This window comes from Hydra vulgaris, chromosome 09 (genome assembly GCF_038396675.1).
Source record: "Hydra vulgaris chromosome 09, alternate assembly HydraT2T_AEP".
NCBI classification, from domain to species: domain Eukaryota; kingdom Metazoa; phylum Cnidaria; class Hydrozoa; order Anthoathecata; family Hydridae; genus Hydra; species Hydra vulgaris.
This window is the reverse complement of record NC_088928.1, coordinates 46895399-46912845: the sequence shown is the minus strand read 5'-3', so window position 1 is coordinate 46912845 and position 17447 is coordinate 46895399. Positions and strand designations below refer to the sequence as shown.

General features: G+C 27.0%; 1 protein-coding gene and 1 long non-coding RNA gene across 2 annotated transcripts in view; both read left to right on the top strand.

The window, feature by feature from the left end:
* LOC100201667 (lysophosphatidylserine lipase ABHD12) overlaps positions 1-1908 on the top strand; it is a 54752-nt gene extending 52844 nt beyond the window's left edge. Inside the window, exons 13-14 of the mRNA XM_065805897.1 lie at positions 1368-1480; positions 1611-1908. Coding sequence (XP_065661969.1) covers positions 1368-1480; positions 1611-1635 — 138 coding nt within the window. The 3' untranslated portion in view covers positions 1636-1908. The remainder of the gene's footprint in view (positions 1-1367; positions 1481-1610) is intronic.
* A 3284-nt stretch (positions 1909-5192) lies between these two features.
* On the top strand, positions 5193-6236 carry LOC101234589 (uncharacterized). Its single transcript, XR_010641091.1, has 2 exons — positions 5193-5799; positions 5906-6236. It is a non-coding gene; the product is annotated as an uncharacterized LOC101234589 (long non-coding RNA).
* Positions 6237-17447: the final 11211 nt, after the last annotated feature.

Below are 17447 nucleotides of genomic sequence, written 5' to 3'. Positions count from 1 at the left end.
ACTCCTGTCTTGAGAGTCGTGACTCGCTATTGAGTGGAGCGTTCAAAGCGAGAGAAAATCACAACGCTTTAACCTTTAAAAAATCAAAAATATATGACTGACTTGGAAAAGTTCATATTCATAACCAACTATGATGAATTGTTTCAATTTTTCTTAAATTTTGCGTAATAAGCGGTTTATTTTCGCTAAAAATAATAAAAACCACATGCGTGGATTAACATATTGCGCTCTAAGTTTTGTCAACCGTAATGCAATCTATGCAGTCTCAAAATTATTAAGCGGCAGTGGTTAGAGCGCTTGCTTTACAAGCATAAGATCCTGTGTTCGAAGCGAGCTCTGGGCATATTTCGCGCCATCGTTAAGGAAGGAAGTGTGAGTCCTGCTAAATGATCTTCCGCGGTGCTCTGTGACAAGGCCGTTAAGTCTTCATGGGGAACCAAAAACAAAAATTGAAAAAGAATAAAAAAATTAGTTACAATATGAAACAAGCTAATAGATTATTGCTTGCATCTCGAGTGATGCTTCGTTAATGGTAACGCCGTTAAAATGGGCCTTCGATTACTACCAAATTTTCTGAAATCAAAGATATTTTCACGCTTCGTTGGTTAGAGGTGGAGCTGTATTTCAAAAAAAGTCATGAAGCACTGCTAGATTAGCCCTTGTAAAAGTTCTCTTATATTTTTAAGACTTGTGTGTGATAAGAATAATCATTATTTTAGAATCATCTTTGAGAAACATGTAAGCACAGAAGTATTGTATCAAACTATAGCATTTAGATGAAACAAGTTGAATCTTGATAAAATCACTTGCTACCATATTGAAAAAGTGACATTATTTAACTAGAATTGTTGTATAAAAGAAAAAACAATCATGAGTTCAAATCAAATCAAAATTCTGGTTAATTCATTATATTACAAGTTAGCTGAAATCAGTCGGAATTAAAACAAAAAATAAACTTTTAATAAAGTTTAAAATTTAAATTAAAGTTTAATTTTCAACTAAGTTTAATTTTTTATACTATCTTTTTGATTCAAAAATTTCTTAAAATATTTTATTATAAAGATAAAAATATAATCTTTATTATAAAGATAAACAAAAAGCCTACATTAAAAAATGCTATCAAACTAAAAACTATTTAAAGTTTTTCCTCATTCAACGCGACGCGCACAAAAATAATTAAGGGCGAAAAGTTAGTCGTGTAAAGCTTTGTCTAATTTATATAATTTTCTTTGTAAGGAGGTTTATGCCTATTTTCTTTTTCCTTAGAAGCAATAAAAATAGGTTGATATTTGATTAGTTAAAGATGTTTAATTGATCACTTTTTTCTTTGAAAGTTTTGCTTCACCTTTTTACTTTTTTTTTATTAGCTCTATGCTGTAGCAAAAGGCAACGGATCAACGAATGTTCGAATGATAGAGTTTGACGAGCAACTTGATCACTGCGAAGTTTCTTCTGCAAAGCAATTTAAAAAGCTGTTTAGGTAGTTTTTTTTTGTCTTTATTAAAGAGGGTTAAGTACCCTAAAAAGTTTAATGCGAAAGCAATATTTTTGTAATTTGTTTTTATATTATTTATGATTCATTTTTAACTTTGTTTATGTTTTTACTATAGTGATTTCGTTTTTCATACCTCTTGAGATGTTGTAAAGTTGTGAATGTCACGAGTGTTTCCAGAATTTGTCACGGCTACAACGCTTGCTCTTCTATTAAAGATAATTTTATTTCAATTTTATACAAAAGTGTTATAGGACATATAGTAATTTTTAAAACATTTTTTATCGCAAGATAACCTGCAAGGTGTTTTTTAAGTGTACGCAACAGTTTATGTGTACGTATTACCTTAATAATTTTTTTTTATTTATACGATTTTATAAAATTATTTTATAATTTTAAGTTTGCGTATGCTCGAATTGTTTGTGTTATTTTTAAAATGCTTCTATTCAGGATTTTTTAAGTTAAAGTTTATACAAAATCTATGAAAAAAAAAAACTTTTTTCATAGGTTATCGTAATTTTCTTTCTACTATTAAATAATAGTTATGCATTATAACACAAAAGTTAAACTTTTATATAAAATTTAAACCCTTTATGCTTAAAGTCTATAAATTTTTGCACAATTAAACATTTCTAGACCGTTTATGGCAAAAGTTGCTATATTCTATTTTCGTGATTTTTCATGAAACTGATTCAAAGTTTTGAAACCTCATTAAACATACGAACATATCAGCTTTTTATCTAACCTTTTTATCATTACTGCAAATCAAATAGATCGTTTGTTGTTGTTTTTTTCGATCGATTTGCAGTGGACCTATATAAACATTTTGAGCGGTTCATAGGGGTTTTGCTTATCGGGTATTTAGTGGACCACTAGTGGCATACGCTTTAAGTGGCAAGCGAATAACTTTTTAACATGTAATATAGTGGCTAGTCATCGACCAGCCAAATTTGGCGGCTGCCACTAATAGTCCAATATGTAACTGATGAGCAAAACTACAGTGAACCGCTCTAAATACCTGCATTCAGATAATGGCAACTAGAAGCAGTGCTTAGAGCTACTAACAGCATTGGTAAATTTTAAAGCAAAAAGAAAATTAGATTTTGTTTATATATATATATATATATATATATATATATATATATATATATATATATATATATATATATATAGTAGCGGGCAAAAGTTTAGAAAGTTTCAGTTTTTACAGCATAACTTTCTTAAATAAGCTGGATTTTTACCAAATGTGCTCTAAATTATTTTAATTTAAAATACAAATCACAAAAGTTGTAAATTGAAAGGTTAATTAACTTTTAATTGTTTTTTTGAAAAAAACTTTCGTGCCAAAGTTTAGAAACAGTACCATACCCCGCAACTAAATCATGTTTTTGTAAACAAAAGCAAAATTTAGCGTCCAAATATTTGTGAAGTTTAATGTTAATTACTTTGAGATATTTCAAAGGCAGTGAAGTGTAATTAATTGCCAAAATGTTAGTAAAATTTTATAATTCAATTTCTTAGCACTATTTTAAAAGCATGAGAAAAGCTCAGGAAGTTTCAAAGGAAAATAAGGAATTAATTATTAAAGCTGTGGGAAATAAAATGACATACAGGCAGATTTCTGAACTTAACAATGTTTTTAATCCAGGAATAAGTCACATGAAAAGATTTTGTCTGCGCAAAACTATTGAAACAAATCTTTTTTTCAATAATTTATCAGACTTTTCAGTTGTAACTTTAGGAAGACCTAAAGTTACAACTGGAAAGTCTGATAAATTATTAGTAAGGTATTCCAAAAACAATCCTCGCAAGTCTGCGATCTAACTTAATTCACTTATGCATCAGTTTCATGGCACAAACTGTAGCGTCGATACAACTAAACGTCGATTACGACAAAATAATCTCTAAGGCCGCCGTCCAGTTAAGAAACCGTTTATATCTGCAAAAAATTTAAAAACCAAAATTAAATTTGCAAAAGATCATATTAGTTGGTCAGTTAATGACAGGTCGAAAGTCTTTTTCTGATGAATCAAAGTTTATGCTATTCAGTAGTGACGGAATTAGGTATGTTAGGCGCCCAGTAGAAGACTAATTAATCCAAAATATCAGTTACCCACTATTAATCATAAAGGAGGAAATGTTAGGGTTTGGGTATATTTTAGTCGTGACAATGTGGGTTCCATTCATCACATAGAAGGTATTATGGACAGGAGAGTTTATTTAGACATCATAAAGAATGTTATGAATGTTATAGCAAATGGATTTTACAACAAGATAATGATCCAAAGCATTATGCCAGATCTGTTAAGGAATATCATAAAAAATCAAAGTTCTTGAATGGCCTTCACAGAGCCCAGATCTCAATCCTATTGAGCATCTTTGGGAGTACATCAACCGGCAATTAGTTGGTAGAAAAACAACAAACATAGGCCATTTATTTGCATTGATTAAAGAATGTTGGTATAATATTCCTCAGGATGTTCTCATTAAATAAGAAGATTCAATGCCTCGTTGCTGTGATGCTGTTTAAAAGGCAAATGGATAGCCACCAAATACAAGGTGTTTTATTAAAGCTATTTTATTGTTAAAAAGTTGTTGTTTTGTAAATTTTAGTAAAAGTTTCAGTTTTTTTAAAATAAATGTTAACCAAATTTAGTTGTTTCTAAACTTTTGCACGGAAGCTTTTTCAAAAAAACAACTAAATTTTAATTTTACGTTCAATTTTACAACTTTTGCGGTTTGTATTTTAAATTGAAATAATATAGAGCATTTGGTAAAAATTTCTGCTTATTTATGAAAGTTTGTAAAAAGATATGAAGTAAAAATTGAAAAAAAGTTGGTGTTTCAAAACTTTAGCACGCTACTGTATATATATATAATTTTATATATATATAATTTTATATATATATAATTTTATATATATATAATTTTATATATATATATATATATATATATATATATATATATATATATATATATATATATATATATATTAAATTTAGACTTTAAAATGAAAAAAATAAAATTGTTAAGGGATAAAATAATAAAAACAATTTTTTTTTTACCCATTCAAAATATGAAATTGAAAACAATATGCTTTATAACAAATATACTTGATTCCAATTAGAAATGTGTTTATGTCAAATGAAGTTAAGAAAATGATAAAAATGGAAATAATTTTTTTTTTTTAATTTCATCTGAAAAGAAACTTTTCAGTGAGTGTTTAAATGAAACTATTAAATACGGTTATTTAATTGACGACTATTCCATTGTTTTATAGATACAGCCATTCGTGTACCCATTATATAAAAATAGTAAAGGTATAATAAAATCCATTAATCATTTCATTTAAACGTGGTTATAATAAACCGCTACAGCATTTTTAATTTTAAAAAGACTGTTGCATCAAATTGTAGACTTTATATAATGAAACAATATTGTTGTTTGCAATGTCTAAAGAATGTCTCCAATATATTTTAAGAGCGTCTGTGTTTAAATAAATACTCAAAAATTAAAACCTGAAGTTAATAGCTAAAGTTTGGTATTTAAATATGTTATGCATACTATAAATATATTTATATCACAGGTTTAGTTTTAACATTCAGATTAACTTTCTATTCTAAAACAATATATTTTTCCCGCGTAAAGCTATAAAGTAGCTTTAAACTTAAAATATTATATGTGAAACATAAATTGTAAAGTCAAGTTTTCCTTACTCGTAACTAATACTCAATTAATTAACTTATAAATAAGGGCTACAAAATAAATCAAATAGCTACATATCATGCTGGGTAAGATATTCTAAGCAAACTAGTAATATGAAATTCATAAATAATAAATGACGGGAAGCTTAACACACGGCGACTTATCACAAAATAAAATTTATTGCTTAATTTCGTACAATAAAAGTCACTATTTTTAATTTCGATTATTTGTTTATACGTCACAAACACGCAAGGCTATTTAGAGAGTTGCCCACAAGTAGTCAAAATATGCTTCGACCACAATTAAAGTTACGCCTCCACTATTATCACCGTGTTATTCAATTGTCTTTTTTGTTTCTTCTTTTTGCTTTAAAAAGAGAAAACTATTTTCAATAACTTCCAAATTCCTTCTGGTGGAAATTGAAAAAGCGATTGAGTTATCGCAATAGAAAACAAATAATTTCTCTCTTGAAATGCGTTTTTAACAGTTAGCTAACTCATATAAAGTTTAAACCAATCGAATTTCTGGTACTTCATTAGTATAAGACGAATAAAGAGTTTAAACCGCATTAAAGGACAAATCTTTTAGCCAAAAAGAACAAAGTAAGTTTTTAGAATTTTTTTATAGTACTAAAATATCTATAATATAAAAAAACGTGATTATTTTATAAGTATATAAACATTTTAAAGTGTTTTTTTATGTTGTCAGATTGTAATGGATTCTAAAAGCGCGACTTTACTACTAATATTTGGTTTTATTACATTGGCTTGTACAAGACCTCATCCGCACTACGATTTACAATGTTTGAGCATATGCGAAGGTCAATTTGAACAGTGCGTGCAAGTCGTTGACAAACTTCAGGAAACTTACTTTATTTGTATTGTTCAACGTTCTACTTGCGCAAAAGAGTGCGAATCCAACTTAAATAAATATAAAAACGACGTTTTTTAAATAGAAAATTGTAAATCTTGAATACTGTGATTTAAAATTTTTTTGTCTTATTATTAAAATAGATATAAAGACGTACCACTTTTACAAATTTTATTTTATATCAAGTTATAAAGTTTTACTTTAAAAATATACCTCCAAAAAAAGTGTTTATTTAAAGCTAATAAGACTTAGTATGTCTTATCGTCAAGCCCCTAAATTAATTCTCGAACTATAAAAAAATGAATTGCAGGATAAAAAATACCCTTATTTTATGAAATGTGGCATTTGATTAAAAAAGTCCTTCATTGCAACAAAAACAGCCTTTTTCAACAAAATGTCAATTTAGACTTTTCGAATTGGCTCAAAATTTTGACAAATTATATAATACATAAATACCAATACAGAAAAATTCCATATCAATATTTAAAAATATTTATATAATATTTATTTATACATTATTCATAATAATCTATAATACAAATAGTCTGATAAAACTGCACTTTGTCATCAATATCAACCGCTAATTATAAAATATATTTTTGTAATGAGTATCAAGGGAGTTAAAAATACATTAATAATTGTTTTTCAGAAAATAAAAAAGTATAGAGTAAAACCGGGTCAAACCGCACACTTATCAATAAAAATTAAATAACTTTTTTATTTTTCATTTTTTATTAGAAAGTAATAAAAACTACATAAGATAATATAAATATATGCTAAAAAAAAAAAGTTTTCGAAAATATTAAATGTAAAGAAAAAAAAATTGTGCGGTTTTAGGCGACATTCTGATAAAACCGCACACTTGAGAAAATATTAAAATTTTTAAATTTTAACTTTATTTTTATTCTTTTTTTTAACACAACTTATATTTAGGGAACTATATGAAAGTTTTTACATTTTTTGCAACAAAAAAATTTAGTTCCAACTACATATTTCTTTGGTAAACATATTTCTTTGCACAACCGTTCCCGACGCATTAAATTTTCGCATTCTAACATTTCTGTGTGTAACTGTACTCTACACTTTTTACATTTTGCAACTTTAAATCGTTTGGCTCCTGGTACTTTTTCTTTATTATTGTTTTTCTGACGTTGCTCAGCATTATTATGCTCAGGCATTTGAGTACTTGGCATAGAGAGTCTACGCTTTGCTTTAAGTTTAGCAACTTTCACGGCCTCCTTTGTTGCTTTTTCTTCATCTTTGTGTTTAAGGTACTCGATCACATTTTCTTCGGCAATACATTTTCCGCCAAGTTTTGAAATGTTGCAATGCTTCGATTTCTTAACATGCGATTGATTTCTTGCTTAAAAAAACTGCTCAACTCAATCTCGATACTGTTTTTGCAACACTCAACACATGCTTGATACCTATCAAAACTTGAAGCTGGTGTAGTTGAGAAAGATGGTAATTGGTGCGTAGTTGAAGTAGGTGCTGCGGCGGCTATTGAAGATGACGAAGCTGTGTCTGAGCAAGATGGTGTAGGTAATGCGGGGGCTGCTAAAGTTGATGAAGGTGGATTAAACGTTTATGTGATTGCTAATGCCTTATGATTTATGTTGTTTTTATTAACTGGAAATAAGCCAGTGTACTGGAAACTAACAATTGCATGCAAGCGTGTAAAACATTTACCACTCTCGTACAGCAGTTTAAGCAACGGTGGAAAATTTTGTTTATCTAAATTCTTACATTTTGAGTCTTTGTAATACTTTCTAAGAATTTCTTTCCAAGCTTGTTTGATATGACAACAGACACCTCTATCCTATGGTTGTAGAATATGTAAAGAATGCTCTGGTAGATAAATCAAGATTATATTGTGTTTTTTGCACAGCAATACCGCTTCCAAAGTTATGTGATTTGTATGCCTATCTAATAATAAAATTTGAATACTAAAAAAGTATTCATATTTTATTATTAGATAGGCATACAATAAAATAAATGGGTAAAAATACTTCTTTCAGTCATTCAATAAGCGTATCGTGATCCATCCAACCTGATTTTAAAATTAATTAATTTTAAATTCAGGTTCAAATAAATTAAAATTCAAATTTTAAGTTAATTAGATAAAGAAAGGCGCTTAGTCACTTGCGAAAAACTAAACTGAGTAATCAATCGAGTGTGCGGTTTTATCAAAAAAAAAAGAGTACTTTTTACTTTTTTGATTTTTATTTATTTTTTTGTTCTGCATAAAAATTTAAATTTCCGACAAGATAGTGCTAAAACTATTTTTATATCAGTTTTGGTTCAAGGGCTATTTTGTTCGGAACGATAAAATATATAAAAATTTTTGACTCCCCGATAAAGTTGTATAAAAAAAGAAAAAAATAGAGTTGAATCGGCGAATAATTTTATTAATTCGAATAGAGGAGATAGTTCTGTATTTGAATCTATTTTTATTTTTTTCATAGCCATATCCGTTTAGTTTTTATTTGATAATTTCGATCAGTGTGCGGAATGATATGGTGTGCGGAATGATATGGTGTGCGGAATGATATGGTGTGCGGTTTGACCCGGTTTTACTCTGCTTATTAAAACCTTGTTAATATCACCATTAAAACTTTATTAATATAATATAAAATCAAATTTTTGTAGATAATTCCTATTTATATGTTTGTTTTTTAAAATAATCTCATTTCTTAGTTTTTAGGGAACGAAAGTCAGATTCGTTGACCAATTTTTACTCGTCTGGTTAAGATTCTTAAAAGTATATTAAGTATAACTAGGTTGCTTATGTGAGACAAATATAAAAACTTTCAGTAAATTAAAGTTGCTTGAGAAAAATATAATAAAAAGAATTTTGTCTTACAAATTAACTTTTATGGTAAAATTAGGTGTATAAAAAAGTACATTTTTATAGCACACAATTATCAAAGGTTGGCTTAGTTGAGCATCTTAACATTATAAGATATTTTTCTGCCACATTATTACAAAAAGCTCTTTTTCAAAAATTATTGTTTTTTAGTTTTTCCTTAAATAAAATATTATTAATTATTAAATAAAATTAACTTTTATACCAATAGTTGCTGTATTTTTAACACATCCAGTTGTAAAATCTTAGAGAATCAGTTTCCTAAGATGAGTTATTTTTAATAATGCAACACCGTATTGTATGCAAGGCCGAATTATAATTATCATTATTTTTTTTTTTGACACATATTATAGTAACAAATAAAAAGCAAATATACAAACATACAAAAAATGGATACCATTTCATATGATAAGGTTAAGTAAATTTTTTTCTTCTAGATTCAATGTTTTTAACATCGTTGCGATTACTATTATTGATAATTTGTTTTCTACATTTTTTTAACTCTTTGACTTTTTGTAATTTTTTACTAATAATATTTTTTACAAATGGAAAATTTACCATATCACCAATCTTTTTCTTGCGCAAATCAACAGATATTGCTGGTGCATCATTTGTATAAACAGGGTTTAATCTTTTCCTTGCAAAAGTAAAAAATGGAAGAACGTTTTTTTTTTCACTTTTAATTTTCACTTTGTTAACATTACAAACAACATTTTTACAGCGCTCTGCACTATGAAAACATACAGCTTAATGCTTCCCTTATTTAGCAATGACTTTTCGTCCCCTCAGTATTATCTTGTTCTATCTACAAATGCAATAAATCAAATGTTCTATCTAATATATAAAATAAATACCAAAAAAAATTATATATAAATAAATGCAATGTTTTATGTAATATAATATAATATATTATATCAGGTAGAACATTGTATTTATATATATATATATATATATATATATATATATATATATATTTGTATTTATTTTATACATTAGATGAAACCTTTTTGTTTATTACATTTGTTGATAGAACAAGATAATACTGAGGGGACGTTTTATCAAACTAGTTAGAAAATTTTAACATTCACTAATTATAAACTTTCAGCATTAACATTTGGAAAAGTTTGTTGACGGTTAAATTCGCCTGTTTGATCATATAATGTTAATTTAGCTTTGCGTAAAAAAATCAATTATAGCGTAATTACAAATGCATGCAGACAGACATTTTTCTGCAAAATTATATACTTATATATATAAATTATATACTTATATATATAAATTATATACTTATATATATAAATTATATACTTATATATATAAATTATATACTTATATATATAAATTATATACTTATATATTATTACAAATTTATATTCTCATAACTTTTGAAATCTGAGAGAGTATTCCATAAAACTTAAATTTATCAATGAATATAAGTGTAGTTGAGAGTAGTAAAAAAAATATTTTATCAACTTGTTGCTCTCACTTTTGGGGCAGATGGGCAATAATTTTGGGTTTTTTTTGTTCCCTGGCTCCGAAATTCGCTGCGTTATGCAAATCATTCTCAAAAACAAAAATATCCTGGATCCGTCCCTGCAGTGGAAAGATTGGTTATGAAATAATCAATATATATAGCCATAATAATCAATAATAATAATAATAATAATAGTAATTACAGTAATAATAATATCTTGCATACTAAGAATTATATCTGCTGTTTTCCCCCTACAAACTTATGCAAATGATTGTTCTTGTCAATGATTGTGTTATTTCTTATTTCAGACTTTTTTATTTCAAATTAGGAAATATCCTCTAGATTAGGATACTTTATAATTTTCTTTAGAATTTTAAAAAACCATCATTGTTTACGTCAGTAAGTAGTACAATAACAATATCTTAACAAATAACAACGTCTGGATCTGCAAGTGATACAATTACAACATCTTCAGCCAAGTACTATGTATATTTTTAAAATGAGTTTTTGGGATTATTGTCAGGTATTTCATCTTCTTCCTCTATGTTTTAATCTATTTTAATAACCTTGAGATTGTTAGATGATGGATGACTCAGAAAACTAAGGAATGAAAGGTATTGCTACATAAGTATAATTATACAATACATAAGGACTAAATAATGACGCAGTTTTGTTGATATCTTCATTTTCCTTTAAAACCAACGTTTTAAATTTCAAAATCTTTTAGTAAATTTTTATTTGTTTTATTTGATCATTTTCTTTGTATAAACTTTTTTTTTTGCCTTTGTATTCACTTGCTTCTTCATTGTTTTTGTATAAACTTGCCTAGAAAACTCCTAACAGAATATCAATACTATTATCATCCTCAGGAGCTGTCATGCTTCTTAAAATTTACTCTATTTTAACAATAATATCATTTTTAAGATTTAATTCGTTTTTCATTTTATTATCAAAGTGAAAACGAGTTTGTTACTGATTAAACGTATATTACTCAAACATATCAGGAGCACATCTGCAAAACGCGCTAAGTCACAAAATAAAAACTTTAAGTTAATTTCATTTTCACATTCTATATACTGAAACCTATCATTTATTTCAATATTAGAACAAATGTATTTTTTTTTTTGAGAGATTTTTTACAATGCATTGCGGATGAGCCTTTAACTAGGAAGTTCACACCTTCTTTCCAATGATTCATAAAATGCCCAGAGCCCAAATGGCCTTGATCACTTGCTTCTAAAAAAAGCGCTCTAACCTTTTCGCCGCGGCTGCTTTAACGGCCACTCATAGTTATAAATTATGCTACCACATACATCTACAGTTTCATTCATTTTTCTAGTCAACTCCTGGTCTATATAGAATTCAATGTCTTTAATGGTATCTGGTGTTCATTAGAAGTTTTTATTAAGTCTGTTTCAAAAATCAAAAGTTTTTCTTTTAAAGAGAATTTAACCAAACAACTAAAATATGATATTTTTTAATTTTACCTTTTTTAGTTAAATTTTACAACTGCTTCAAGGATATAAAGTCAAACGCTATGAAAAACGTTTCGATTAAGCTTAATGTACCGAGTCATTAGATTGACAGTGACAAATGTGGCATATAATTTTTGCTCTTTGGTAGAACTTAGCCTCTTTAACTGCTTCATTAAATATAAATCAAGTTTTTGTACCATATATCAATATAGTTAAACTATGCAAAAGTAATTATAAATGTAAAACTAATGTTCCACAATGTGGACAGCGTCAACGACGCCAACAGCGTCAACAATTATCTTGAAAAATTGTAAAATAAATTAAAAACGAAACACAACTTTTTTTCCACCTGAGTTGTCAAACACAGGAATAGATTAGATGATATTTTAGTATACAAAAACAGAATAAAAAATGAAAAGAATCAGAATGAAAGGCTTTATGAATATTTACGAGAGTATGTTAATTTAATCATTAGCTTGCTTAAATTAACTTGCATGGCGTTGACAACATTAACTGTTCAGCAGTAACAGCAGTAACTTGTCATATCAGATAGATATCAAATTTGATAATTTAATTTTTATATAACTTATATTAAATTATTTATAAGATAAGTAAATTTTTAAAACTATCATGATGTATATAACAACATTATAGTTAAAGTTTAATTCAATTCAAGATACTTAATAATAAATAAAAATATATATTTTTTATAATTCAAAATATGTTTTATAAACTTTTTTTGGGACAAGACAATTTAATTTTTTTTTTATACAATTTCTGATTACCGTGTATTTTTAAAGACACTTAGACGCCACTATCTACATACATAAAGTCGAAGTTTACTTTTGTTAAAGAAAAATCTCAAACATTTGTTGCTTGCAATTCCGCAAATCTGCCAATCGCCACCATTACTAAAAAGACAAATATCTTTATTTTTCACATATGTTATTAATTATTAAAAAATCTATTTATTTAGCTTCATTTGTAAAAACTTCTAAAATTATGACATAATTATTAATTTTTTTTTAATTCACAGACGCTGAAGATAATAAAATATTGAATGAAATTAATAACTAATTCTGACTAATAATTTAAAAATCATTCAATATTATTATGACAGAATCATTCTAGTTGTGACGCAATTTTAATAATAGTTTTATTTGCTTTAAATTTATTTTGTAAAGGTTTATTTCAAAGTTTATGTTTGAAAAGGGGTATAAAAATTATAGATTAATAATAATAAATTATGTATTATATTATATAATATAAGTTAAAACTATGTTCAAATGATTCATATTTTATAAATCTATATAAATCTTCATCCGAATTAACATTATTTGGAAAAAAACAAATCTATTCGTCTGAATTAACCAATCCTACTGTTACTGCTTTTATAAGACATAAAAGTAGAACATAAAATCATTTTTCTTTCGAAATAATTATAAAACATTTTAAAAAGTTCTCTTATCAGGGCTAAATAAAGATTTTTACCCTTGTTTGGAGATTAACAGCACTGTCAAAAATCATGAAAATGTCTGCCTGGGTACTCGTTGAACAAACGGTACCTGTTAAAAAAACAATAATTCCATAAAAATTGTACTTATAAACAGTTAATAAAAACTTTTCTTTCAATGATGCTGTTTTTTTAAAGTTGTTCTTTTTCACTTATATCTAAATTTAAACATCCCTGTACTGTGGATCGTCGGATGCGATCGACTCTCTTTTTTTATAAAATTCTCTATGCTTCACGGAAGTTAAATTATAAAAATCGAACCAGATTATTATTTGCTTTTCTTAACTGTCTTTTTTCACAAACGACTACCTAAAAATTTTAACGATTCGAATATGTTGTATATATGTTATTGCAATTTTTTTTAAATTAAAGTATAAAGAATAAATAACAACAACTAGTTTTTATAAAACAATTATTTGTTACAAATTGATGAACGCAATTTTTTTATAACATTTTAGTTGTTTAGAGTAAACTTTTTAAGCACATTTAAAAAAATCATGTTGTCACACACACAGATATATATATATATATATATATATATATATATATATATATATATATATATATATATATATATATATATATATATATATATATATATATATATTTCTGAGCTAAAAGAAAAATCTAAAGATAATTCACAACAAATATGGAATGCAATTAAAGAAATAATTGGTCAAAACAAATATAAAAATAACGTTATGCCAAAAAAAACTTTTGATTGACGGTAATTTAATTTGTGATAAAGTGCTAATAGCTGAAAAATTGAATAGCTATTTTGTTAATGTTAGCTCTAATTGGCACGAAATATTTCTCCAACTTCTCTAACATTTGATTCCTATTTAAAACTTCTAATAAAAAACGAAAGAATCAAAGTTAGATACAATTGAGATGCGGACTGCTTTATTAAGTCTGAAAAATAATAAAAGTGCTGGATCAAATAAAGTTAGCGTCAATATATTAAAATTAGTCTATGATTTAACTGAACAATCCTTATTTCAACATTTTAGCTGGTCACGCAATAGTAGAGTTATTTAACCATTTATCTAATACCTTTAAAGAAGACTGTTTTACATTAGGAGTTTTCATTGATCTGTCTAAAGCTTTTGACACCGTAAATCATTCCATTCTAATTAAAAAAATGGAACATTCCAAAATAAAAGATACAAACTTACACTGGTTTGAAAATTCCTTGTCAAACAGAAAAGTGTCGGTGCGAGCTAATTATGCACCCCACTCGGTGTAGTTAGGGCGATTTACAAATTGTTCGAATTCTTTTATTTGGAATTAGCATGGTTTTGTCAGAATATTATGTCAAACAAAATCTTTAAATGTTATAATTTTTTTGCTTCAGGTTTTTATCATATTTGAAGAAACTTTTCTTTTTTTAAATTAATTTTCAAAACCTTTTTACTACAACGTTTCTATCAATTTTCAAAAAAAAAAATACTACAATTCCGACCAAGAAAGACCTTATAATTAGGAAAAATTGCCAATAAACGATCAGAACAGATCATATTGTTAAACTGTTCGTTTCACCTAAAAAACGTATTTATTTAAAATCTTATTAAAATTTGAACAAGCGATTGAATCTTCGGTCAAGTTTTTTTCGCGATAAACATTTATATTTTATGATACCGCAAAGTTTATCATTTTAATTTTTTTCGTCTTTTCATAATTCACAGACCTGATCATTTAACGGAAATATGTCGTAGTCAACAAAATATCATACATACGCTATAATATTTTAAAATTGCCTTAATTACACCGAGCAGATGAAATTAATAAAAAGCTAAATGGAAAAAATATATTAAAAAACGACAATAAAAAATACCATTAAATACACTTTTTATTAGCTCATTAGTGTAATATGAGACGTATAATAATAAAATATAACTGATATATTATTTAACTGTAATAATATAACTGAAATTAAAAAAAAAGATTTCTTCTTGGCATTCATATCTGCAAAATTTCAATTACTGTCTCAAGTTTAAGGTTTGTTACAACTTCGTTTTCAATTGAAAGAACAGCCAAATTATTCTTCTGTCATAATCAATTGCAAATAAGTTTTTATTAAATTTAGTTTACTAAAACTTCCTTCACCATTAGCAACACTAACAGGAGTTGTTAAAGTACTCGCAAAGCCACTCACAAAGAAGGCACTGTGCTTTTCAAGTTATTATCATTTATAAACTTCAAACTTCATTTTAAAGAATCATTTACATAATCTGGCATTAACTGCTTCAATAATTCGATTTCCTTGCACAACTTGTTTCCATCTATATCGGTGCTTGCCTCATCAGTTTATCTAATGTGTTTGCAATTCAATGTGTGTCTTTGCAATTCTTCAACATATCATTACGATTTGCATTATTTTTAATATTGAACAAAAGCATGTTAATAAAGCTCAGCTATGGTAAATAATGATTTGTCTTGTTTTTAGTAAAAGTTTCAAAATAAATAGGTCAAGTTGACATTTAAATTGTTCCTATTTTAACTGATATGGCAGATACGACAAAGATTGGAAGAATTTGTTTGCACTCATTTCTGGAGCAAGTAGAATAAATCTACAAAGCTCAATTTTAATGAACTATGGCTGTTAAACTAAACAAGGTTTCATTTGCTCCGTGGTTCGATTTAATCCTTAAGTGATTAAATATTGATTGCGTCGAGTTTTTGCTTAGTGGCTTTTTCTTGCACTGCTCCAAAAGCTTACATGTTTACTCAATATAAGGGTTTCAACTGCATGAACAGAACAGCTTTGCATTTGTTTTAGTTAAAAATCTGAAATGTCTTTGATTACAGTCTATAGCTTTATGAGAAGCAAAGAGTTATGATATAACTAGAGTGAGAACGGAGTAAAAATACGTCATTTTTCAATAAAATACGTCATTTTTTAAGGAATAGTGTGAGTAGTAACATAATTTTTATTTAGATATTACTTAATTATTATAATTTGAATTTAACCAAAAACTTTCCACTTTTAAAAGAATTATCCAATGGTATTCTTTCAAAATGTCATGAAAGATGCAAGTTTAGAAAATTAATAAACAATATTACAGCTACTTGTACCTTAAAATGTATGCGTACCTTAAAATATTGGTAATTGAATTTTGGTCTCTTATATTTTAAAATCAATTGGAATAAGGTTTATATTTTACAAGAAAATAACCAAAGCATCAAAGAGTATAATATAAAACAGTAAAGTTGTCGAAGTTGTCCGTTCAGTGTCAAATATATTCTGATAACTGATAGTATTCTGTATTTGTTTTAAAAATTGGAACACAAACTTTCACTTAAAACATAAAATTCACATTTAAAACAAAGAATTTAGTTAAAAAAGCTATATATGGCAATAATCAGTAGTAGAAGGACTTCAGTTACAACCTAAATTTAAGATTTTAATCCAATTACCAGGGTCGGACTGGCACTAAGGGGGTGAGGGTGGAGACATAGATGGGGCCCTTATAGATAGCAAAAATACGTTAAACCCTTAATCTCATAGTTTTTTCTTAAAAGGGTAGAGGAAAATAAAAAATGATGCATGTATACAATAATTTGTGTTTTATTTGTGTATTTTGATTTATAGAGACCTTTGACATAGCAGGGGCCCGAATTATAGAGACCTTTAGACATAGCAGGGGCCCTTAGGGAAATACCTCCAACCTCCCTCGCCAGTCCGACCCTGTCTATTACTGTTCTGTACTATATAAAGCTACTATAAAGCTAAATTTAAGATTTAAATTCTATTACTCTGTTCTGTTTAATTTTAATTCTATTGCTGTTCTAGTTATGATCACTTAATATGCATTTTCAAGTAGTTTTTTTTTTTGTAATAATCATGAGAACCTGTTCTAACACCGTAATAAGGATAAAACAATTACAACTTTAATTTAAAGAGCATTGTTTTGGGATCTGAGTAGACTGAACAGTTGCTATTCATCTCTTTGCTTGTTCAAATTTCACATTTTGCATCCATTTAACATTTAGACCTGACTCTGCATTATCAACCACTTAACCTATTTTCATTAAATATTCTTTTGTGACCA